Here is a 26,863-nt window from a genome sequence, read left to right as displayed (position 1 = left end):
AGATTGATGTAGAAACTGTTCCTAGACCTTAGATAATGTATAGGATGAATTTTGGAATCAATGTTAGGCTTTAAACCATGAGAATTAGTGATTTTTATGAAAAACTGCACTTCTGCCCGTAGCGACATTCATCGCTCGCCTCCCGAGCCATGATCCTCGCCACGACGAGTGATGAACTTCATCGCTCGCCTCGCGAGCAAACCTTACCCTCCTCGCGAGTTGCACCTTGTAGCTCGCCATAACGAGCAGATGAACTCGCCTAGCGAGCTTGACCAGAGAGCATGCAAGATTTCGTGATTTTGACTTTTGAGTTGATCTTTATATGCTTTTGAGTGCCTGAACATGTCTAATAATGATTAGGAAAAAATGTAGAATGAGATTGAACCTGGAAAGATTTAGAATGAAACCTTTTGAATTCTGACCTGAACTCGCCACGGCGAGCAGAGGCTCTCGCCTCGCGAGTGACCCAGAAACAGAGTGCCTTGTTAGGATTTTGCGATCTGTGTCGCACAAGTTGTTAAGGGTTGAACCTTGGGGTAGTATTGAGACTTAATGATGATGTTAATTATAATCTGTGAAGCTGTTTAAGATGTGTTGATGTTGATTATGATGTGATATAATGTTATACGCATTACTTGAGTTATGAATGTATAATTGAGATGTTGTTGACTTGCACTTGATATTATTATGTCATGCTGTTTTCGTATACTGCCTATGTTGCTGTTGTTATTTAACTAAGCTGCATGGGTCAGTCTAAGTTGATGAAGATGATGATGTTCCAAATTATTGGATTATATAAGAGGTTGTTGTTCTAAGATGTTTAAGAGGTCGAGTCCATGCATTAGCATTTCATTGTTGGGGGCTTGATGCCCTGGAGCCTTGTACTCAACACGATGGAGCTTTAGCTCAAATAGCGATGGGGGCTTGATGCCCTGGAAGTATATTAATACTTATAGCGATGGGGGCTTGATGCCCTGGATTGGTACCACATGCATATAAGAGGTCTAAGTTGCATAGTCACATTGTCGAGTCAAAGATGATAAGTTGCCAAGATGTTGAGCTGTGTTCCATTTATGAACTATTTATGAAGTGATATGTGATATATTATTATCCATGATGTTATTATGATGTTTCCAAGGTGTTAAATATAATTGTTGAATTATATGTTTAATATTATTGTTTTGTGAAATCTCACCCCTTCTGCTTGGAAATGTTGCTATTCGTATGAGTAACTTGCAGGTGATCGAGAGTAGGTTGTTGTGTTTGCTGTCGTGAGTGGCCTTTCCTCACCGAGTCTTAGGTTGCTCTGATACGTAACGGGATGGGGTCTTTGATTGCATGCTTCTATTCCTTTACGTATTGATTTATTGATTTATAATTAAGTTGTTTGAATTGAATTTATGAGGTGTTTGATGAGGCCTGCGTGCCAAGATAATTTATGTTGAAGAATTTAATCCGCTGCTATTACGTTAATGATTTATGTTGAAAGATAATTTGTTAATTATCTGTTTTATGATTTTAGAAGTGTAGCATTCCGTTATATGTTGTTTACTCTGATAAATGTTTATGAAATTTTTAAGTTGGGAAAACGGGATGTTATAATATTGATGGTGTTATTTCTCAAACGAGATCGGTGAACTGAACTGTTTTATTCTGGAAGCGGCGCAGTTGTTAGTCTATCTTGCATAAACTCGATGGTACCACGACACGTTTGAAACAGAACGACCTGATCGTGACTCAACCCAATAATATCTTCAATGGTGATTTCTTTTTTTAAAAGTTACTTTTCTAATTCTAAAAACAACAGAATATGTTTACGTGATGCATAAGGTACTTTTGTGCTTGCGCAAATTATGAGTTTCCCGATAAAAAACATCATGTTGATGTAGGAGAAGCCCTTGGGTTGTTTAATGCACTTCAATGGATAGCAGTATAGTTTGATAGTGTGAATTTTGTGGTCGACTTGAAGATAACTCTGCTTATACTTTTAATTTCAATAGTAATGAGGTAACGAAGTTTGGTCAAGTCATTATAACATATGAGAATCTCTTCTAAGATTCTCTGAATTTTGAGGCAAAAATATAATAAAATATTATTCAGTCTTTTCTTCCCGCAGCAACTTGATTGTGACACATATGCTCGAAAGATTTTTTTTTGGAGCATGGAATGGCAATTCAAGCTTTGTAACCATGTTCATGGCGAATAGCTAGGAATGAGATCAAGTCTTCCTTACCACTTTCTTCCAATAAGATGAATGATATTCGTAAGATCAATTTTAAAATTTTTGTGACAATCTTTTTTTTTTTTTTTTTTCCTTTTTATTAGATATTCTGAAATTGTACAAGCTCAGAAAAGTATATATTGAAAAAATGTCAAAATCAGTTTGATCTAGTGAGTAGCAAAATAGAATAAAAAAAGTACTACCTTCGTTCCTTTTTAATTGTCATAATTTGACATTTTACACAAACCAAGACAATCAACAATTGATACTACTTTTGATGCAATAAATTATACTTTTACTATAATGACCTTATTCATTTAATATCTCATTTCATATATTTCTCTCTCCGCAATAAATAACTAAGGACAATATTGATAAAACAACATTTAATGTTGCATTGAACTTTGAAAGTGACAGTTAAATAGGAACAAAATTTTTATCCAAAAGTGACAATATTGGTAAAAAGGAACGGAGGGAGTAAATGATACAATTTCAAATTTCAGCACAACTATAAGTTCAACCAATCATTCTATTCAAATTAACCAACGTCCAAGATGTCTTTCAAACTTCAAATTTAATTAACTTAAACTAAAAGACAAAACAAACATTACATGCAACAGATTCGCAGATGAAGAAAGGCATAAAAAGTAAAAAAGGGAAGAAAATATGACCTAAAACATATTCGACCTAAAAACATGTGTGAATTTAAATAACTTTAGAGTGAACTTTGATAAATGGATGGTAAAGGATTCAATATTATACCAAAAAATTGAAATTCAAGTGTTAAAAGTTTTAAATCTAATCACTGCAATCGAAGCTTCTCAAATAATTGGTTTGCTATATTTCACACTAATAAATTCAAAAATCCTTTTTGAGGAACAATTACAAACTATGAGTGTGTTTGCATAGATAATGATAAATGAACCTCTAGATTAAAGTTAACAAAAAAGCCATCATTTGCATCCTAAAACGAGATTTTTATTTTTATTTTCTTTCAAAATTCACAACTAGCCAAATCATAACTCATGATTAAACATAAGCCAGCCACTATATGAAAATTCCTTCTTCACCAAAAGCCTCACCACTGGAGGAAGAAGATATTTGTTAAGACATCATTCAAGATCTTCATTCTCTTCATGCAATTTAAAATTTGCACACCTATATAAAATAACAACAGTATTACACAACAAAGTCTAAGTAACATAAGATGATGAAAGAGAAGATTTATTTATCAAGTCACCGTAAGATGATGAAAAACATATACTTTAAGTCTCAAACAATCTCTTGAAACAGAGAAAGAACGTCCCTTTCTTCCCGCAATTTAAACTTTGCACACCTATAATAATCAAACCGGTATTAGAGAATAATGGTCAAGTAATATTAGCTAAAACTAGAAAGTTAAAATATAAGTGGTAACATAAGAAACTCACTCGAGTCCCTTTGAAAACTCATCTTATGATTAAAATTAATTACTATGACTTGTACGGAAAATAAAGTATTAGAAGCTACATTCTTACCTTGAGTGGATATTCAGCACCTCGATATTGTCTCCTTTCAAGACATCCTTCAATGAAATTAGACTTGGAATATGTGGGATTACTTCAAAAAACTTTGAATGACTCCCATGAATTCGAAAAACTTTGAATCCATATTTCTCAGGTTCATAGAAGATAAAACAATTGTAGCAATGATATAACAATATGGCAGCACCTTCTTCAAAGTGTTTTATCGGCCATAAACCTGAACCCCATGTAATAAGACAGCCCGAAGGATTGAACGAAGTATCAATGTTGTAAACTTTAGTCCATGATTCTTCAATACCATATTCATTCATAACCCACACTGAAACATCAGATAAAAATGTCCAGTCACAAATGTAAAGAAATCCCTTTAATTCTCCCATGATATGTCTGTTATCAACAATTCCACTATTATGGTTTCCAAACACATGCGGAGGAGAAGGAAATGACTGCAACCTCTCACTTTCAAAACAGAAAAACAATATTGACCTTTGCTGATTTTCATATCTTATCCAATGAAGTGCACCATTCACACAAGTGGGATACTCGAGACTCAAAAAAGAAATTTGAGGATCCACTTCAACATTTCTCAATATTGTTGTTCCAAGTGTGTTTATCTGAAGGATCACACGGTCATTGGCACGTTTACCATGTCTTATCCACATTCTTATTACCTTATATTCATTAGTATTAGGTTGGAATCCAAAACCAACTTGTCCTACCATTCTTACCCGAGTTCGATTCGTGGTAGCTTCAGGAAGTCTTATGAACTCCCCTGTGACTGGGTTGCAGATCACTGAAGGGTTTCCGGTAGTTGGTTCAGACAAACAAAGTAAACCATTGCAAGAATTCACAATATCAAACTTATCATAATATTTGTTGCAAGCAGTATAACTATAACGGTTTGTTCTATCCCTATCAATGTTCTCATTGTTTTTCCCCGAAACTAATCTTGCAGCACGAACAGGGCGATTGAATTCATTACTGATCTCGCTTCTTTTATCCCTAAATGATATGAGAGGAAGCTTGAATATAGGCTCAAGCTTGACATGTTTGTTGCTTCCAATCTCAAACTTTTCAGGTTCACACTCAAGAAGGTACATGGTTCTCGACACTCTAATATCGTCAAGGGTCCGAATCATAAAACTAAGTGGTGCTCGCTCAAATTGCAATTTAGCAAAATGTGGTTCTGAAATAAGTCTTTTCCAAATTTTGCACACACATTTACAAATGAGAAGAGGCTTGACGGGAAGTCGAAGCAGAATATTGGCAGTGAGGTGAGATGGAAGATTGTCAAAAAAAGGGAAAAGTTCATCATGACTCTCTGCCTCATTATCAACTTTTGTTCTTGCAGCATCAATTGAAACCTTTTTTCTTTTCATGACTACAACAAGTTGTAAAAAGGAAAATAAACAAATTAAGTTAAATTCAATCACATAAAAAAGGGATTAAAATTTGATTGATATCATAGAGGACGAAAAAGAAACTAAGAATCAAACACGAGAAGACAAAAAGTTGCTTTCTTTCAATCTGAAGTACGAACTTCATATTAAAAATGACAACTGATGCAAATAATCGAAAGGAAATTTGGAAAAACAATTACAATCGAATTAACAAACTAAATAAACTGATGTAAGTCATGGAAAAATATTACAATATGATGTTGATTATTTATATAAATAAGGAAGAATGGTCGATAAAAATCAGAGTGAAAGAATTACCTTGAAGAAGCTCAGAACCCTAATTGATTTGCTCCAACAAGATTGGTGAAAGAATGAATGGATGCTCTTGAAACTTTATAGGGCGAAGGTGTTATACCCTTCATTTAAAAATGTTAATGCATACAATTATTAACAGTATTCTATTCTATATAAAATCTTGATTCTTCAAAATTGTAACCGATCCAACAAATCTTTTTAGTTACATGCATGGTGCATACGACGTTCAATGATGCTCCAAACATTCACTTTCCTCCAAAACCTCATAAATAATTTAGCAAAAGACACCAAAACCTCATTCTTCTTCAATTCCCATTTTCCACTAATTAATTATCACTAATTGTCATTGTTTCCATTACTCAATTCCCCAAACTCCATCCTCATTATTTCTGAATATTTCTCATTGTGACTATTCTTCTTCTTTTTGTAGAAGTATTGATCAATAAAAAATGCAATGCATGGTTTTTGTTTTGCTTTCATTCACTTTATTCAATGCCTCTTTTATGTGAGTTTTTCATTCATGTAATCATCTACATATTATTTTTCCAATTCAAGTTCAAAGTGTCTCAGCGTGTGTTTGTAGGATATTTTTGTTTCTCTTTTTTGTGTCACCGATTTATTTTTATTTTTATTCCTATTGCAGGTATCATTTTTCCGGAGGTGTGCAATTGTAGTTGTAGTCGTCAATCATGTTCATGTCTTCTACTTATCTTGGTTTGGTGATATGATTTTCGATGGAACTGTTAATTAATTGGAGGTTGGCTCATATTTCTAATTAAATCTTTGATTACAACATTAATCAAATTGAATGTAACTATCTGAATTCTTGACTATCTTTCCTGTTTTATGTTTCTTAATCTTTGCTTATTCCATATTAATCAGCTATAGTGTGGTAAGAACATTTACCTGGAACGGCAGCAAAGTATTCTTACAAATACTAGGCTTAAACGCACTTCTTACCCTCTAACTTTGCAAAAGTTGCAATTTTGACCCCCCTGTAAAAAAAAGGCTTAATTGCACTTTTGGACCCTTATCTTTCCAAAAGTTGCGGTTATGGCCCCCTAACTAATTTAAATACAAAACAGACCTCTATCTTTTGATTCTTTGGCAGTTTTGGACCTCCAGTCCATTCGTGGGGTGCCACGTGGCCCCCTAAATAATACACGTGGCACCTCACTAATGGACCGAGGGTCCAAAACTGCCAAAGAATCAAAACATAGGGGGCTGTTTTGTATTTAAATTAGTTAGGGGGACATAACCGCAACTTTTGGAAAGATAGGGGTCCAAAAGTGCAATTAAGCCTAAAAAAAATGGCAAAAGTGACCCTTTTGCAAAACACCAATTTTGACTTGGTCAATCATATGTGTCACGCCAGCTGTGTATATTTTGAATTAAAAAAATAAAAAAATCCACATATTTATCAATTGAATTAAAAAAACGAAAAAGGAAAAGAAAGAAAGAAAGTTGCACGTGAGAAGAAAAAAAATGAAAATATGAACACACCCCACTACCCATCTCTCTCTCCCTCACCTTCATCTCTCTCACTCTTGACTGTCTTTCTCATCTTCATCCTTATTCTTCTTCAAACTTATAGAATCATCTTCATAAATTCATCAATTCAAGCAAAACTCGTAAATCAGATATCTAACACAAAAACAATTTCAGATATCTAACAACAGAACCATAACGTTGAAGATTAGCACCTTCTAAAGGTGATGAACACTCATCTGATTTTGGTTGTTTTTGTTTGCTGATAAAGAGAAAGATAAAGATTCAGATTTTAACAACATAACTTCATTGTTACTTCTGCTACTACCCCTACTACCACTATCGTTGTATACATGATTCAATTCACGAAGGTTTTGAGGAGTTTGATAAAGAAAAGGGTTACTGTTTATAACATCTATAGTTGAAATGAGTGAAAGATCGCAGAGAAAAGGTAAAGGTGAATAATTAGGGTTAAGGTGAATGATAAGGCAGCGACAGTTCTGAACATATTAAAGTTCGATTTTGGTAAAATTTTGCAGAAATCCCACCCCAAATTTGTAGGTATGGGTTGGTGTAAGTTTATGAAGATTTTAAAAGGAAAAATAAAATACCGAAACGCAAGGAACAACCAGAACAATGATTGAAACTTGTGTATCTGAATTGAAATCGTTGAGATCTGAAAGCGAATTCGAAGTTGGTGTTGGTGTTGTATTGCAATATTCATAATATTTTTTATTTTAATTTTTTCTTTGTTTTAATTAATTTTTAAAAAGAGAATTGGAAATTGTTAGGTTAAGAGGATGAAGAAGGAGATTGATGAAGAATGAAGGGAAGAAGAAGATGCCTCACGTGCCTCACCTTATTTTCCTTCTATTTTTCATTTTTTTTATTCTCTAATTACACGCATGGATTTTTGTTTTTTTTATAATTTAAAAAATACATAGCTGGCAACTTTTTAAGTTATGTGGCGTGACACCTAGGATTGATCAGGTCAAAATTGATCTTTTGCAAAAGGGTTAAATATGGGGGGTCATTTTTGCCATTTTTTTTAATAGGGGCCAAAATTACAACTTTTGCAAAATTAGAGGGTAAAAAGTGCGTTTAAACTTAAATACTATTGAACTAATGAATATTAGAAGTCCTTTCTTCTAAATGACATTATTAAAATCTTGTTTTTATACACAAATCTCACTCCTGACATTTATGTTGATATAAGAAGTAAAAATTACTTTTATGTTTTGATTCTTGAAAATTGTTGTGTTGACACATATGATAGGACTGAAAAATACATGTAAAAGACGAAAATATTCCTGCGGCAGTTAACTACCGAAGTAAGGAACCAGCTGCAGTTAACTTCCGAAGTTCCTTCGGCAGTTAACTGCCGACAAAAAAAGAAAGAAAAAAAAAACCTCGGCACTTAAATGCCGAAGAACTCATATGTATTAACAACAATTTTCTTATGTTTTTCAACCCTATCATAAGTGTCAACAACAATTTTCTTGATTCTTTTATCTTTTGCAAGCTTTAACTCATGCTTCATTGTCATTATTATTTTAAAAAAAAGCTATTTATAGCGAAATCATCCCTTGATTTTTATTGTGGATTTCCGCTTTATTTGAACCAGTATCCCTTGATTTCCGCACAACTCTCTTTCCTCATTGGCTGATTTCTCCTTCATTATGAATTCGGCACAAGTTTATTCGTTTGATATAGTAAAGCTCTTTTTTTTTTTTTGGTACAAAAAAGAGGGCAAAGCCCATTTTATTTTGTAGTACTAAGAAAGTTTTCCAAAAGTTGGGTTAATTATTAATTTTGTTCATAACTCTATCCAAATGTTCCATCACTTGCTACTACATACATTAATAACAAATAACTTTTATGATTGTTTTGTCGGTGTATACACGCAGTTTATATGTATATGCTTATAAATTTCATTTCATATGTATGATATTGCAATTTCACTTTTAAAAATATTAGCTATTGATAATTAACTTTCCGTGGATTGCGTGATGTACTAGTAAGAAAAATATTAGCTATTGGTAAATGGAAATGTATTGAAGTAGTGACTTGACTATAATCTTTTTTCATATCCGGTTTTTTATGAGCTTAAACAATATTTTATGACTCCTACCTATTATCGTAGATACTGGTCTTTTTAATTTTATTTTTATTTTTATAGAAAAACAGTTGTAACATACCTTCTTTGAGATAATGAGCTTAATCATTTTGTTGTTTCCTTTATCTTTCATAGCTTTCCATTATCTTACATAGGTTACATAATGGAAACAACTTTTTTTTTGGAAACAACTTGTTGCACTATCTTTGAGGAGTTGCGCATATCAAATAGACAAATCATTGAAGACAATTAAATGAATGCATCATTTTTTTTATAAGGGAAATTCTAACATATGTTTTTTTTTTTTCTTCAAGTAGTTTAGTGGTTAGAGCTCACACAGTTTAATTGTGGAGAAATAGAGTGTTCGGAGTTCGAACTCCGAACCCTGCATATAAAATGCAATATTCCTACCAACTGAGTTCAGTTCACGGAGATTTCTAACATAAGTAATTCAATATAAAAAATTTATTTTGAAAAGGGTTACGATAAGCCAAAAAAAATCCAACCTGGCAATGACTTTTATTGAGAATCCTTTGACTTGTCCAAATGCTTATAGTCTTCCATTTCTTATTTTTTTTTTTTGAAAGAATTACTTTTCTTCTTCATGTTTAATTGATGTGAAAATCTTGTATGGTCATCACAAGATTAAATATATGCTATTTAGACATATACACGAAAAAAAATACACATCTTCAAAATGTAAGATTTACTTTTTATTAGGAAAATGTCATTTTTTTTATAGACGAAATGACAAAGTCATTATAAACTCACACACACTAATGGAGGTACCGGGGTTCGAACCCCGATCATGGCATCCGACCTAACAATTTCGACATTTTACCAGTTGAGCTAGGACTTATGGATAGAAAAATATCTCTTTACATGTTCAAAACACTATATATATATATATATATATATATATATATATATTTCACTATATATTTGATCTTGCGATCATACAAGAATAATTTTTCATTGCTTTAGATAACAATTTTATTTTGGGAGATCGTTGGTGGCCGGTGTGCAAAGTGACCAATTGCACCTTGATATCGTTTAAATACCTCAAATTTACTTCCATATATGAACATACATGATTTATTTCCATTATAAACACACACAAAACATGATTTGTTATAAAAATAACTATATATTATTTTATTATAGTATTATATTTTTTACTCAAATTATAGGGTGCTAAAATATGTTTACGTACAAAAATACTTGAGTAAGAGTGAAACATATACCTTTTAAATTAAGTTATGTTCTCTTGTCAAAAAAAATTAAGTTATGTTCAATGGCGAACCTTCGAAGAATAAACTCTGGAAGAGAGAAACAGCTTCTGATATAGAAATTAGTAGTGCATGATTAGGAACAACTCAAATCGAAATTTGCATCTACGTACATCATCAATTTTTATTTTTTTTAAAAGAAACTAATATTTAGTCGACTCATTCTATATTTAGAGAAGAGTTTGAAATTTTAAATGGCACATAGCAACATCCATCATTATCACATGATAAAAATAATAAAATTTTAGGAAAAGGTTAAAGTTCAACTGGGGGTGCAGTTGGCTTCCTCACCGCTAAAATACATATTTTCATCAGCAAAACGGTCTTTGTTCACCAACTTTATTAATTTAATAAATAAACACATAAACTAAGTAAATTAATCAAAAGAAGTTTCCAACAGGGGTACGATCATATTCATATATGAATTGAACACCCATATATTTGGCACCAACCTTTTGCTAATGTAAAATCAACGTCGATCGCGGATGAGAAATATATATAAGACGACTTTGACTTTTCCTTTTCCTTGTGAATCTTAAACCAAATCATAAAATGCACAGTCCTTCTAGACAACAATTCAAGTGATTCAATAGTAGTCAATGGATATGACTCTTCTAAACGTGTGTTGTTGATATTATGCATGTATTGTATATATAATAATATCCACTTATTTGTTGATCAATCAATCCTTCAACAAAAAAACTTATTTGGTAATCGATGGTTGATATTATCCTAATTAAAATGATAATATCTTGTTCAACCATCTGATCATGATCGAACGGTCAATAACGATTGACTTTGTAAATGCTGAAAAATTGCTACTACATATAATCCAACTCCGAATATTTGAATGTTTCATTTCATGATATACAATGAACTTTCCCATTACACGCTTCTTGACTCTGCCATTGACATTTACTTCACACGCATATAAAACATAACTAGTACGTTATTAGTGTTATTGACTCAAACCATATATATTTTCCGAAATTTTTTCATATCACATGATACTATAGCTAACTTCAATTCAACTCATCGATCATGGCTATTCTTTCTATCTCCTACCAAACCCATAATTCTCTGTATGTTTCACTGTTATTAACGTTAATACTATTTTTAGTTTCACAATCACAAAGGTGCTATGGTTCTAGTTCATTCGGTTTTGATATCCACCATCGGTTTTCTGATCCGGTGAAGGGTATTTTGGGTATTGACAACATTCCTGACAAGGGAAGTCGTGAATACTATGTTGCTATGGCCCACAGAGACCGTGTTTTTCGGGGTCGGCGTCTTGCTGACGGTGGTGATGTTGATCAGAAGCTTCTTACGTTTTCTCCAGATAACACCACCTACCAGATTAGTTTGTTTGGATAGTAAGTGTTTTTTCAACCACTATTTAATTTTTTGTTATATTTTAATTTCATCTTTTTTCTGGTTCATATATTTTATGATGTTCTTTTGACATAGCAACCACATATGTTTGTGTTTGTTACATGAATAAAGTTCATAGAATCACATGGGATACTTCTTTTTAGAAAGAAAAAGATTGGGGGAGAGAGAGAGAGTATCTGAATTCTTTATGTGATCTAGAGACCAAATCTTTAGCCTTTAATTACATTATTTCTTTTCCATTTTAGATAATTTTTGGAATTGAATAAATTTATTTAAAAGGACTAATTTGATTGAAGATTATTTTGTCAAAATAATTATTTTAAAATTTTATTTATTTCATTCATATACACACTAAATTGTACTCCCTCCATTTCAAAATAAATGTCGTTTTAGTCAAGAAAAATTGTTTCAAAATGAATGTTACTTTCAGTTTTCAATGCAATAATAAAATTTTCTTTTCATTTGTAGCATTCAATTAATATTTTCTATTTACACCCCATGTTTTTCTGGTTACACCCAAATTTTCTTAAATTTTTTTATAATACAAAAATTGCCCTTTTATATAAATTTTCTTAGAACCCTAATTTTATTCATTGTCAGTGAGTTTCACCCTCTTTTACCCCACAAAGCGATCGATCAAATAATTTGATGTTCAATATCAATCTCCATGAAAATTAAAGAGTGAATCAAAATATTTTTCATCTATACTCAATTGGATATAAGTAAGTGAATTTCTTCTTCTATTTGCTAGTTTCAATTTTTTTCCTTCAACTGCAATGATGCACTGTACGATTACGGTTTTAATTTACATTGGCAAGGTTAACTTAAATTCAGTTTAAGTAGGTTCATGTAAACTTAGTTTACATGAACCTACTTAAACTGAGTTTACATGAACCTACTTAAATTGAGTTAACATGAACCTACTTAAACTGAGTTTACATGAACCTACTTAAACTGAGTTTACAAAATCGCAGAACAAGGAAAACACAAAATCAGAACTGAGAACCCATAACAAGAAAAACACAATCGATTGAAGAACAACACTTGCTAACCTGATTTGCTTCGAATTTTCTTTGAAATCATGAATGGACGTGAGAAAGTATGGTTTTGAAAATCTTCGCAGAACACAATCGATCAATTGGAGAATTATGGTTTTGGAAGAAGGGTTTTGGGGTGTAACCAAAAAAGAAGGAATAGGCTTTTTGAAAATCAAATTTTATGAAAGGGTAATCTTGTCATTTTGGGGTGCAACCATGATTAACTAGGGTGCAAGTAGAAAAACTCAAAACAAAATCAATAGTTGATTATGATAATTCGGTAAAATAAAATTATCTTTCTTTTAATTAATGTATTTCTTAATATATGTTTAAACCTTAAACAACATTCATTTTGAAACGGATGTAGTATAAGAGTTGTGTTATATTAACAACCATTTTGTTGGCAACTTATGGACAACCTTAGATTTACAAAGAAAAAATATGTATTGACACGAAAGCCAAAACAATAAAAAGATAAAGTTGTCATAAAATGGTTGTACAAATATCATTTTCATTGTATATTGCCTAAATTTAAGAGATTAAATTGGTAATTTTTTCTTCTGTCAACAAAAAAAATTGGTATCTATAGTCTCCGAAATTTGTACAAAATAAAAAATTGTGTGTAAGTCTTAGCTCAATCAGCAAAAATGCTGAAATTGCTATGTTTGAACACTTGGATGGGGTTCGAACCCAACTCCTCCATTTGTGTGTATGATTTTCAATGACAATTGTTATTTAGTACTATCTCCGTCCCTAATTATAAGGCCCTTTTGAAAAAATAACGGGAATTAAAATAGTGGATATTTGTATTAAATATGTTTGTAATTACTATTGTTTTTACAATTTTATCCTTTAAGAAAGAGGGTTGGCTTATGTTTTCAACATTCTATTTATTGTTGATTGAAGAAAAAGATGTATAATAAATAGGGACATGTATGTAAAGAAATAATTAATGTAGTTGGAAATAGAAAAGGGGTCTTATAAAAAGGGACAATTTTTTTTTTTTTAAAATGGTCTTATAATTAGGGACGGAGTAGTAATTCATTCATTTATGTGTGAATTTTAGGTGGCTATTGTCATTTTGTCTATCGAAAAAATATATTTAATATGGACCTTTCAATCAGAAGGCTACATCAATTAGGATGATATCTGACAAAGTGAAATTACTCTCATTCCAGTGGCTTAAAGCTAGGTTGCATTCGTTTGCTTTCAGTTACCATGACTGGTGGCAACACCCTATGTCTTGTATGGGTATTTACATGTAATCTTCTTTGTTTTGGTTTAGTAATCATGGTGTCGGGTATTGTGGCACCGATGAACTGATATTGTATCTTTTTTAAGTGATTCTCTTTTGCACACTTTGTGCGAGATGAATCACTTATGGTTATTAATTCCATTTTGGCTTGTTCAAAAAAATCTTACTGTTTTTTAGTAAGATTACTGAAATATTACATTTTTTTCCCTTTTTTATTAGTTTAAAATTCTAATTTAGTGTTTTTTCTTTGACTCAAAATCCATTAGTTTAATGGGAGGTACATATTAGACAGCTCCCTTGATTATTCTTTTCATTTTTTGGGTTATGGAAAATCATATGTGTGTCATGTATCTTTTGTTTTTCTAAATTCAATATGAATCTAAAAATACTTGATGGGTTTTGCCTTTTTGTTATGCATTCTTGATGTGGATGATAATAGTGTATATATATGTAGAGTGATTATTCATTGCTTATTTTCTTCTCTTGGTTTGTATTTCAGTTTGCATTTTGCAAATGTTTCTGTTGGGACACCAGCTTCATCATATCTTGTTGCATTAGATACTGGGAGTGACTTATTCTGGCTCCCTTGCAATTGTACCAAATGTGTCCATGGTATACAGCTATCAACAGGACAGGTATACTAAATTGCATTTATCAAAATCTTACTATATATGTATCAAAACTATACTATAGTTAAATCTTCCACTACTGCTGTTATATCATCTCTACTATTTGAATTTAATGACACTTTCTGTATTACTTAACAGAAAATTGCTTTTAATATCTATGATAACAAAGAATCATCCACTAGCAAAAATGTGGCCTGCAATAGCAGCTTATGTGAGCAGAAGACACAGTGCTCTTCATCATCTGGTGGCACTTGTCCATATCAAGTTGAATATCTATCAGAAAATACTTCAACTACTGGTTTCTTGGTAGAGGATGTGTTGCACCTAATTACAGATAATGATGATCAAACTCAACATGCTAACCCACTAATTACTTTTGGGTAAATTTTTAACATCTTACTCAGTTATATATTGAACATTATTTTTGGTAAAGGATTAAATGTATTGAATATACATGCATACATATATAAATATTTTCAGAATGTATTGTTGTTTATCTTGCATTATACTGTAGGAAAATTAAAATTAAGCACTTAAATTAGAAACAGAAAAAATGAAATTTATTATCACTTATTCCTCACTGGATTTTGTAACGAAATTATAGAGGAGTGTCGTATTTGTTCTCTAAAATTCCATCACCAGTTTAACTATACAATATTTTTCTGGACTTGCTTTTTTTTGTTGGCAATTTTAACATCTGTGTTTGTCATTGAATGCGTTGCAGTTGTGGACAAGTTCAAACAGGGGCTTTTCTGGATGGGGCAGCTCCAAATGGTCTGTTTGGACTAGGAATGAGTGATGTATCTGTTCCAAGTATCTTAGCCAAACAAGGGCTAACTTCAAATTCTTTTTCAATGTGTTTTGCTGCTGATGGCCTTGGAAGAATCACATTTGGGGATAATAATAGTAGCTTGGACCAAGGAAAAACACCATTCAACATTAGGCCGTCGCAGTAAGTGGTTATTGTATATTTATATTTCTTAGACTTCATTTATGTTTTTAGCAGCTTGGTTAACATTAAGGTTTCTGAAGTAAAAAAAATTGATTAACCTGCTATACCAAATTAACCTCAAAGGTCTATCTTTAAACTATTTTTCTGAAAGGTTTATATCAGAAGCACTGTGTATTTGAAGTTTTAACTTTTAACATTATCATTTTTTTTGCAGTTCAACTTACAACATCACTGTCACCCAAATTATTGTGGGAGGAAATTCCGCTGATCTGGAGTTCAATGCAATATTCGACACTGGCACCTCATTTACATACCTAAACAACCCGGCTTATAAGCAAATTACTCAAAGTGTAAGTATCAGTATTCTTAATTAATTATTATAACTTTTTTAAATAGGTAACTGGAATTTCATTTCATTCCACTTGAGTTCTTATTAATTAATTATTCCATTGTTTTTGCAGTTTGATTCAAAAATTAAGCTACAAAGGCATTCATTTTCTAATTCTGATGATCTTCCCTTTGAGTACTGCTATGACTTAAGGTGATTATAGTTTATAGCTTGAAAGATTTCTTTTCTTTTTAATTTCAAATTAATCACACCAAGCACTGATTGTTGGATGTAGTTGGAGATATTTTCGGTATAATTGAAGTTTGTTAAGTTAGTTACAAGTTGGATAGTATTAGTTGCACATTAGTTAAGATTTGTTAGTTTAGCTACAATCACTATGTAAAGTGTATCATACACTCAGTGTAATCATCTTTTCTTATTCTACCATCTGTAAAGTGTATCAGCTGCAAATTTGTTAAGATTTCAACTTTGTTTGCAGAACAAACCAGACGATTGAAGTTCCCAATATTAACTTGACGATGAAAGGTGGAGACAATTATTTTGTCATGGACCCGATAATAACAAGTGGCGGGGTGAGAGCATGAAATATAACTTTTTAGTTCATGAAATTGATAACTAATGTTTTTCGTTTCTCTTAACCTTATAAATGATTCTTATGGTATTCATTCCAGGGTAACAATGGTGTTCTTTGTTTGGCTGTTTTGAAAAGCAACAATGTGAATATCATTGGACGTAAGTATTTTAATTGAATTGAAGCTTTTAATAAGTATGTGTTTGATTTTGTGATGAAGAGTGTCGTAATTGCAGCATTGATTATTATATTTATTTTCATGCAGAAAACTTCATGACTGGTTACCGGATAGTCTTTGATCGCGAGAACATGACTCTGGGTTGGAAGGAATCTAACTGTGAGTACAATTCATACCCTTTGTATTTCAAAATATATATCTTCCTTTAACTTTCCATTAGTTATTAATGAGAAATTATGTTATGTTATTATCAGGTTATGATGATGAACTCTCGAGTTTACCTGTTAACCGATCGCACGCCCCAGCCGTGTCTCCTGCTATGGCGGTGAATCCTGAAATACAATCTAACCCTTCAAATGGTCCTCAAAGGCTTCCATCTAGTCACTCATTTAAGAAAGAACCTGCATTAGCATTTACAGTGGCAATTATCCTGCTTTTAGCAATTTTTTTAGCATAGATTTAGCTGTCAAGTGCTGTATTATTTAGATTAGTAATTTTTTTTTTCAGAATACACGAGAGAGAAGCATTATTTCTATACCTTTTTTTTTCCTGGAGTCTTGATAGCATTTTGATTTGATAGGGTTGTAAATAATGTAAAAGCACATCAGCATAGTTTTATACCACATAATTTGTCTTTGGATTCTTATGATCTCTATTATATTTAGATCACATAATTTATTTGTTGAAAAAACCATCAATTTGATCTCTAAACTATAATCTCTCACCAATTTGAACCCTAAGACTATAGAAATATTACTCGTCGGCTTTCAAAATAAGAGAGCAATAATGATATAGGGACTAAGTTGATGGATTGAAGATAGTTTAGAAACTATATATTATATTTATATAATTCAAAAACTAAATTGGGGAGTGTTAGTTAAGGAACCAAATTAATGGTTTATTTTTTATTTGTCAGTTTTCAAATGCAAATTTGTGTTTGTTGTGGCTCAGTGAACTATTTTTTTATTTTAAAAAAATAAATCAAATTAAATCAAATAACTTAAATTTAATTTGAATAGCCTACACGAATCCTAAGTTCAAACTTCATCACCTTCATCGTAACACAAAAAGTTAATTTTAATTGACACGAACATTCACCCAACTCAAAATAACTTTCCTTGCAAACTCTTGAACATGATAGAGTATATGGATGTGTTTACCTCTGTTAAATTATACACATAAAAAAAATTACATAAGATTTAAAAGAATAATCATATTTGAATCAAAATTTTGATGTCCAATAATCATCTCTCTGATCTTAATCGACCATATTCAGAAACACAATCAACTAACCTGTTTGCATTTTCAATTCACAAGTCAACCAACAGTACCCAATGGTCCTAAAAAGCACATGATTGCAAATAACAGCACCGACTCGATAGCTACTTTTCATCTAAAACGAAGAAGAAAATTTCATTATGGTATACATTTTGTGAAATCACCAAACTGTTCAGACATAAAGTAGGATTTCAATAATTAGATTCCTTTTAACTAGAAACCTACATCAACAGAAAAACAAACAACTGCAATAATTAAAGCTTTGATATAACATGATAAAAAGACTTGGACTGCAAGCAATGGCAGCAACAAAACAAAATTACGATGGCTCGGTCTTAACCACCTCATACATTCCTCCTACATATTTGAGGAGCGTTATTCTTTGCTACTCCCTCCGTTTAAATAAGTATCGCTTTAACAAAAAAAAATTGTTTTAAAATAAATGTCACTTATATTTTTTAAGATAGAATTATTATTTTACTTCAAAATATATTTTAATTAATTGAGTATACAATACTTCCAAAACATTAAATAAGGTTAGTTTAAAAACCTTAAACAAAATCATTTTGAAACGGAGAGGGTGGTATCTAGTAAAAGCAATGAGTATATGCATAATATATTGCTTGATTTGGTTAAATAGTAGGGTGCTCTTTTCCCATCTCTCAACAATGAGGGGAACGACTTTGTGAAAAATGAAGGAGAGAAGGAAAAAAAAAATTAACAGTAGTCTCGTCAATAGGAGGTTAATTTTTCTTTGTAATACAAAATTTCTTTAATATGTTGGAACTCGAAAAAAATGCACTAGAGTAAAAATTTTTAAGGTTTTAGAGAGCCTGATTGCTTTCATTTATCATACTCTTAAACTTAAAAATATATTAATCATTAACATTTTTTTCATTCTCTACACAAAAAAACACTCTCAAATAAGGTGGAATATTTTCCTCTCTTTTTCTCTCCTCCTCTTCTCTCAAAGCATTCCCCTCCCACTCCATTCAAAATGTTTGCAAAAATTTAAATAATAAATATAAGCTTTGGAAAAACTAAAGTTAAATAACAATAATACTTTCCTGCACCATGTAAAAAGTAGAATAAATAGAACGTGGCCACTAACCTCAATTTCGGTCAAAACTAAATGTTATCACCAAACTTTAAAAATAAAAATAAAAACTTACAGTAAACTAAAACAATTCACTCCTCACACTAGGACACTGCCAAAAATATCTGTAATAATCAAAGAATCCTAATAATAATATATCATGGGGAATGACCTTTTCTTATTGTACTCATGAAGACCATGCAATCATAGCTTAACACTAGATTTAGTTGTTGTTTTACTAAAACATTAGATTCAGTTAGAGTATCATCTAATCTAATCTAATTAATTTATTCTGAATGAGTGTAAAAACTCTACGCCGTCAAATTCCACCTCGCTTAAAAAAAAAATAGTAACATTTTACACCAGAACAATTGAACCTTCCTTAGTTTGGAGCATAAAGTGAATTGTCTGTTTGTGATGAGAATGCTTAAACATTACTACTTCTTTGACAATACTAGTTAACGAACTAGTCTTCTAGGGCCACATTATCTCATCTAATAATTAAGCTTTTACCCCTTTAAAAACCCATTGAACTCATCTTTGATTTCCACAGATAGCAACAGCTAAAAAATAATCAAAGTACTCTTAATTGACATGGCTGTCATGGTTACATTCTTGAATTTGATTATCATTTTTTCAGTGGTTTCTACAGGAAAATCACTCAGCTTAAACTACTATGAAAAATCATGCCATGATCTGGAGTATATAGTTTTGAAGACTGTGACGGATGCTACTGCTAGGGACAAAACTGTTCCAGCAGCACTTCTCCGAATGCACTTCCATGATTGCTTCGTTCGAGTATTGCTATATTGAACTCCTTTCTTCTTGACATTGTTTTTTTCCTTTTCTGTTTCCTTTTCCCGCACACCATCTATAAATTTGATTTTTCATTTGCATGTGTCGTTTTTTCCTATACTTTTGAAGGGGTGTGATGCATCTGTGCTGCTAAATTCAAAAGGAAAAAACAAAGCAGAAAAGGATGGACCGCCAAACATTTCATTGCATGCATTCTATGTCATTGATGAAGCAAAGAAAGCATTAGAAGCTAAATGCCCTGGTGTAGTTTCTTGTGCTGATATTCTTGCTCTCGCAGCAAGGGACGCAGTTTATCTGGTAATAAAACAAAGCCAAGAACCAAAGCTCTCTTTCATTGAGACTCTGTTATGCTGTTTACTTTAGAATTGAAACATGTAGATATGGAAACTTGTATTTGTAAGTTTCAACTGATAACTGATGGTACATCTATGTATATTCTACAGTCTGGAGGACCTAAATGGAATGTTCCAAAAGGAAGAAAAGATGGAAGAACATCTAAGGCCAGTGAAACAAGACAATTACCAGCACCAACATTCAACATATCACAGCTGCAGCAAAGCTTCTCACAAAGAGCATTGTCTGTGGAAGACTTGGTAGCTCTGTCAGGTAAGCTATTCCTAAAGTTAAAAAACATCAAAACTTCACCATTTTTCATGCTTTCATTTATATCTTAATGGAGTTTGAAGTAACATGTTTTGACCCATATGTAGGAGGGCATACCTTAGGCTTCTCTCACTGCTCATCTTTCCAGAACAGAATCCAAAACTTTAATGCTACACATGACGTGGACCCTTCGTTACATCAATCATTTGCAGCAAAACTAAAATCAATTTGTCCGTTGAAAAATAAGGCCAAAAATGCTGGCACCACTATGGACCCTTCTGCAACAAATTTCGATAATACATATTACAAGTTGATCCTCCAACAAAAAGGCTTGTTTTCTTCTGATCAGGCTTTGCTTGACAGCCCAAAGACCAAGCAATTGGTTTCTAAGTTTGCCGCCTCACAAAAGGCTTTCTTTGATGCTTTTGCCAAGTCCATGATAAAAATGAGTAGTATCAATGGTGGGCAAGAAGTTAGGAAGGACTGCAGAAAGATCAATTAAAAAGCCTTAATTTAGTTGAAGTTAATTATGATATTTCAGACAAATTATTGTGTGAAAAGTGGTGAATCACATTTTGAAGATGGTAATAAAATTGTGTGTTTTCATTTATAGAGATATGTATTCTTTTTTTGCTTTTTAAGAAGCAGAGATATGTATTCTTATATCAGTGTTATAAAAATTCAAACTTGTCTTGGCAAATCAATTTAGAAATATAGTTATAAGTAGTCTTAACTCTCAAGTAACAAGTCAAAAAAGGTTTCGTTCAGCCCACGAGCCCTGCTTCTCAAAGTGGTGATTTTCGATTTTTCATGGGAAAAAGTAAGATATCGGTCTTTTCAAGAACATGGCCAACAAATGTTTGCTACCATAGGCCATGATTTGAGATAACAGTTAACAATGCAAAACTCAACTCCATTAAAAAAAAAAAAATCCATTAAAAAAACAATGCAAAACTCAACATTTGAAAACAATTCAAAAACGTCGTAAGGGTTTTAAGCATGACCATTTGATAGCACAGCAAATATCAACATTGTAAACATCTTTTCAGTTACTGTATAATAAAATACCTGGTGATTCCAAAGAGCAAATCAAATCAAGCCCAAATATAATTTTTAAAGCAGTTGAAATACATAATGCTAGAAAACTCCTTAATGCGTGCCAAACCGCCCCATCCAAAAAGTTTGCTGCTTGGTAGTTGCTACCATGTTTTAACATCAAGCAACGATGAAATAAAAAGGAATTAGGTATGTTTTTTCTTCATCAAATGTATGTATAGCATGGAAGTACGATATCCATTTTAGGAGGTATTCTTTTAAGACAATCAAGTCCTATTCTATTGCTTGATAAACAACAACAAAAAAACATAAATAGCAGCAACATCGCCTAAAAATACAGACACTCCTAAATTTTATCATAAAACTTGGAGGTACCTCAAGCATTATCTTTCGATGTTAGAGCTATCTCCACCAATTGAATGTTACCACTTAGCTGAGAAGCCTTGAAGGATGGTAGGATAGAAAATCCATCAAGAAGCTTGAGACACTTCAACCCCCATTTTCGCATCAAGAACTCGATAAGGTGATGCCCACTGCAAAAGGTTACATGGCTAAGTTAAGAAAATATTAAAAAAAAAAAAATATAAGATGCAGAATGAAAAGTAAAGACAAAGTTGTTTCACAAGTTTTGAGCATCACTGAGAATGAAAAGTACCTTCTATTATGGTATGAAGTTATAAAAATTGATCCAGGTGAATTTTGGAGCAGGAATGTCACAGTGGCAAAGAGGTCATCAAAAGCTAAATAATATAAAAGAAAGAATGATTTAGTACATCAAATCCAAAAAGGAAGGTACAAAGACCTGAAACAGATCCTTCTCTCACCATTTGAGTCATACAACACGTCAGCGCCTAGAATAATTGTAGGTCGTAAATCAAATATGGACGAATCCCAAACTCCCCATGTCAGTCCTAGCACCTTCAAATAGAAGCCAATACATTCAGACAACACAAACAAGCATGATACAGATAAAAACTTCAACATCAATCATTGTTTAATAATCACTTTTCAGAAAATCCATGATATATAGACACAGTGCTAATCTAATTCTAATATTAAAATGAAAAGGCAAATTTTTTCAACAGGCTTCATTACTTACATTGCACTCAAGTTTATTCAAGTCGCAAACTCTTCTCATGTTATCAAGCACCTGCAAGTCCAGAACAAGCAGCAGTCATTTAAAAGATCTACAATTTTCAGAATCTACTCATTAGATAATCAAATGATAAATACTACTAACGAAAATAGAAGAACATTGTGTCATATTGACACACCCAGAAAACAGTTGGATTCAAAGCAACACTTAGTACACCTTTGGTAAACATACACACCTTAATTAAACTCTTATTAAAGCTTATGGACATACCAAACATGAGATTTTATAAACAAAATTTTTCGAAAGATAAGTACTAGAGTTAATGGGCTCACGGTGTAAAGTAGTTTTATCTGACATTCAATACGAACCCTCTATATCTGCGTATCACCGAAATTTCTGATTAAAGGGGGTTTTCGGTGTCCAACAAGTGTCTGTGTTCGACACCGACACATATGATACATTCTATTATGCCATTTTTTCAAATTACTATTGGTGTCAACGTGTCAGTGCCGTGTCTAATGTCTGTGTTGGTGTTTCATAGCTCTATATTGCCACACACATCACCACTTTTAAAATGTAGTTACAAGAATAGAGTAATGTGGTAAAATAATGAATTTTCACTGGACACCAGTGTAAAACTAATTTATAGTTACACCGACACTGCATGTCCTTTAAATCCTTTGAAACCATTGTGTCACATTGACAATCCCAGAAAACAGTTGGATTCAGAGCTACACTCGGTACATGTTTGGTAAACATACACCTTGATTAAACCCTTACTAAAGCTTATGGACATGTCGAATATGTGATTTTATAAATTTATCGAAAGACAAGAACACGAGTTTAATGAGCATACACTGCCTGCCAGTGTAGTTAAGTAGTTTTACACGTCTGATATCCAATATGAGTCTGCTATTTTGTCATATCATATCACCACTTTTAAAATGTAGCTACGAGAACATAATTTCTATTCGGTGCAAAACTAATTTACACCTATGTTCCATATCCTTTAAATCTTAAATACCGATGATTATACAAACTAAATTAACCTCCAAGACTTTCCAAACACTTCCTAATTTCAAAATTATCTAACTAAATAAACAAGAAGAAAACCTCTAATCTGGTGGAGTCATCAGTAAGAGTGACATTGGCACCAACTTTTGCCGCAACCAAACCAGGTAAGCAAGTTCCAGCACCAAGCTACAGCGACATATGAAAACAAATACAAAGCATGAACAATAAACTTCAAATAATCACAAATTTCAAACAAAAAAAAAAAACACACACACACACACCTCAACAACGTTAGCTCCTGAGAATCGGTGCTTTTCTTGCCAAATATACTCGCCGAGAATTACAGCAGAAGGCCAGACGTATAAGCCGTAATCCTCGCTCATATTCTGTGTGGAAAATCAGAGTGTTTGTTAGTGTGAGATTTCGGCGTGAGAAAATGCGAATTTGGGAAGTGGAAGTTGAGGACCTCGATAATGGAAATAGTGAGAGTTTCAGAGTCGTCGTTGAAATTGTGCTGAGAAATTGTACTCATAGTCATAGTGGCTGTATTATCAGAATCGGATTCTTCGTTCCGGTCATTTTCTTCCATGTCTCCCGCCAAAGAAAATGGGATTTTGGCCCGTTTGCATATACACCACCTTACACAAATGCTTATGATGTAAAGAGCTTATAGCATTAGCGATTAAGTTATAAGCTATTATGCTCAATAAGTTCTTTCCTTTTCGATATCAACATTGCGTTTGATCATTTTTATTTAATACTTTTAAATATTTTACAATGTTTGACTAAAAAAATAATAATTTTACAATTTAATTGTTTTTTTTTTTTTTATATATATATTTTGAAGGAATTCGTATTTTTTTTTTTATATAATCATCTCAATGTTACACAACATATGCTATTGCACATGAGAATCACAGTGATAGCTTAATAAAATATGACATAAGGCATCCAGAAGTCCTAGCTCAACTGGCAAAATACCGAAATTGTTAGGCCGGATGCCATGACCGGGGTTCGAACCCCGATACCTCCACTTGTGTGTGTGAGTTTATAATGGCTTTGTCATTTCGTCTATCTACCAAAAAAAAAAAAAAAAAATATGACATAAGACTCCTTCAAAAAAAATATGACATAAGGTGGGCGTAAGCCCTCTTGACTTAAGTCATGCTCGATACTTTATTTCAGTGTATCTCAACCACGTTCCTCTCCAGAATCATAACAATAAACACCATCAATTGTGTGAAAATCTTTGGTTAAAAAGGAAACTTCAAATATCTTCATCAACCACCCTCTAGTCCAATTAATACTCACCAAATTATTATTTCTTTTGAGGAGAAGAAAATAACAGAACTATCAACTATATATTTCTAACTCCCAAAATAAAACTATGCATTTCCAATTAAATTGTAAAGTGCCCAAAATTAAGCTATTACAACAATAAACTAGAGTTCATACAGTAAGTCCAAAACTCTAAAATCTTAATAACCAGAAGTATAATCTTGGACTGTTTAAAAAATAAGCTTAAGCGTAAATATATTGGGTAACAAACAAGTTATTGATTTATTCCTCCAATAGAAAGAAGGTTTTTCTTATAAGGTAATATATGACTAAAATGCTCTCCTTCAATGCAAAGCTCTTCTATCATCTGGGATTGTAAATCATACAAAACAATTTCATTGTCTTTGGTCCTGAAAAATACAAAACCATTCTTCCATGTTCCGATAGGAATAGGATGCTCGATGCAAGAAAATGGTCCAATACTATATAGTTTAGTCCATGATTCTTTTACTCCAATTTCACACAAAATTGAAATGTCAAAAGTAGTTGTACCAGAGGTCCATGAGATGAAGGCAATGGAGCCATTTAACCCCACCATGTATAACGACTTAGAATATACATCGCCTAAGGGTACAAGTGTTGTAAAGAACACCTCATTTCTCAAGTCAAATGATTCCACCTCTACTCCATCATACTTTTTACCATATTGCCACCAATGACACATTTCATTCGTGTATAGTCGTACACCAGCGATGTTAGAAAAACATGAACAAGCAGAGTCATTAACATCAAGTTTTCTCCAAGTGTTACTTTTAAGGCTATATATCTCCCATAAGTATTCATAAGATAAATCTTTCCATGGCGCATCACTCCATGAAATACCAAGTTCTTCACACTCTTCGTATTCTAAGTTAAAATAACCTACACACCTAATCAACTTATAATCATCTCTAACTATATCATAACCAAACCCAAGAGGATTAACTACAAACTTTTGATAAGGTGATCTAAAAAGAAAAGGACTTGGAGGAATGATCTTGAATTCCTCCGGTGTTGGGTTCCAAAAGGCAGTTTTTCCATTATGATATTGGTAGACGCAAAGAATTCCAGTAATACTACCAGAATCCAAAACAAAACCTAAAGGGTCATCCTCCTGAAAAGGATTTTGAAAATTTAATTTGACCATATTCTCACACTTATCACCAGAAAGGGAATAAAAATCTCTATTACTGGATTGTAGAATGATAGATGTATCATTGTAGTAAGAATGATTATGAGATATGAAATTGTTGCAAAAGATGTTCATGAAATGTTGGTTCTCAAACAAAAGGGTTCATGATTTGCGTACGCATCCAAATTTCTTTAAAGATTTTACAGGTAATTTTGACAGAATGCATAATGCAAGATCATGAGGTATGTGGGTCCTAACCTTTCCATGCTTCATATTCATGGGTTTTCCCATGTTTGACTGAAATTGTGTAAACAGCGGGCAAGGAGATTTTTATGATCGGAGCAAGAAGTGTGAGAGTGAAAATGAGGAATTCAAGCAAAGTCGAGGAGATGGCAAAATTAAAAACTTTTAAGAGAAGCGAAAGATGAATATCGCATATATAGGCAAAAACATGTTTTATTAGTGCTTGATTTTAATACTATAAAATATTATATGTTTTTGAATTGAAATATTATTTGTTAACTTAGATGAAAAGTATCCATAAAAAACTTAACCGAGAAGCAACCATAAAATATTCTTTATCTAAATTATATCTAAATTAACTGTTCCGTCAAAATAAACTAAATTACCTAATAAATAATACCATAAAAGATTATTTGTTAACTTAGATGAAATGTATCCATAAGAACCTTAATCGAGAAGCAAAAGTTACATATTCTTTATCAAAATTATAACTAAAT

General features: G+C 32.2%; 5 protein-coding genes across 6 annotated transcripts; 2 read left to right on the top strand and 3 right to left on the bottom strand.

The window, feature by feature from the left end:
• Window positions 1-3,493: 3,493 nt before the first annotated feature.
• On the bottom strand, window positions 3,494-5,123 carry LOC11428475 (F-box protein At3g07870). Its single transcript, XM_003612196.2, has 2 exons — window positions 3,739-5,123; window positions 3,494-3,557 (listed from the first exon to the last, which is right to left on the bottom strand). Exons 1-2 carry the CDS (start codon window positions 5,121-5,123, stop codon window positions 3,494-3,496), a joined length of 1,449 nt encoding a protein of 482 aa, XP_003612244.2.
• Window positions 5,124-11,239: 6,116 nt separating this feature from the next.
• Window positions 11,240-17,364, top strand: LOC11430289 (aspartyl protease family protein 1). Its single transcript, XM_003612194.4, has 10 exons — window positions 11,240-11,725; window positions 14,536-14,671; window positions 14,804-15,045; window positions 15,390-15,617; window positions 15,832-15,967; window positions 16,079-16,158; window positions 16,445-16,538; window positions 16,638-16,698; window positions 16,803-16,874; window positions 16,970-17,364. Exons 1-10 carry the CDS (start codon window positions 11,394-11,396, stop codon window positions 17,170-17,172), a joined length of 1,584 nt encoding a protein of 527 aa, XP_003612242.1. The 5' UTR covers window positions 11,240-11,393; the 3' UTR covers window positions 17,173-17,364.
• A 2,274-nt stretch (window positions 17,365-19,638) lies between these two features.
• Window positions 19,639-21,208, top strand: LOC11428474 (peroxidase 64). Its single transcript, XM_003612193.4, has 4 exons — window positions 19,639-19,887; window positions 20,014-20,202; window positions 20,349-20,511; window positions 20,616-21,208. The coding sequence occupies exons 1-4, from the start codon at window positions 19,684-19,686 to the stop codon at window positions 21,008-21,010; spliced, it is 951 nt and encodes a 316-aa protein (XP_003612241.1). The 5' UTR covers window positions 19,639-19,683; the 3' UTR covers window positions 21,011-21,208.
• On the bottom strand, window positions 19,654-24,406 carry LOC11420576 (methyltransferase-like protein 23). 2 transcript variants are annotated; one of them, XR_003012427.2, is made up of 9 exons: window positions 24,141-24,406; window positions 23,956-24,060; window positions 23,774-23,860; window positions 22,664-22,714; window positions 22,389-22,482; window positions 22,220-22,304; window positions 21,940-22,097; window positions 21,577-21,707; window positions 19,654-20,991 (listed from the first exon to the last, which is right to left on the bottom strand). XR_003012427.2 is itself a non-coding variant. In XM_003612192.4 (8 exons), the coding sequence occupies exons 1-7, from the start codon at window positions 24,261-24,263 to the stop codon at window positions 21,941-21,943; spliced, it is 702 nt and encodes a 233-aa protein (XP_003612240.4). In that variant the 5' UTR covers window positions 24,264-24,405; the 3' UTR covers window positions 19,654-20,991; window position 21,940. The 2 variants fall into 2 exon arrangements, 1 of the variants encoding a protein (XP_003612240.4); XM_003612192.4 differs by lacking the exon at window positions 21,577-21,707 and having other exon boundaries at window positions 24,141-24,405.
• Window positions 24,407-25,226: 820 nt separating this feature from the next.
• Window positions 25,227-26,414, bottom strand: LOC120580617 (F-box/kelch-repeat protein At3g06240). The gene is made up of 2 exons (XM_039834630.1): window positions 26,382-26,414; window positions 25,227-26,105 (listed from the first exon to the last, which is right to left on the bottom strand). The coding sequence occupies exons 1-2, from the start codon at window positions 26,412-26,414 to the stop codon at window positions 25,227-25,229; spliced, it is 912 nt and encodes a 303-aa protein (XP_039690564.1).
• Window positions 26,415-26,863: the final 449 nt, after the last annotated feature.

The sequence above is a fragment of the Medicago truncatula genome, chromosome 5, assembly GCF_003473485.1.
Source record: "Medicago truncatula cultivar Jemalong A17 chromosome 5, MtrunA17r5.0-ANR, whole genome shotgun sequence".
NCBI classification, from domain to species: Eukaryota; Viridiplantae; Streptophyta; class Magnoliopsida; order Fabales; family Fabaceae; genus Medicago; species Medicago truncatula.
The sequence above is the reverse complement of the archived record's forward strand: the minus strand, read 5'-3'. Positions and strand labels throughout refer to the sequence as shown.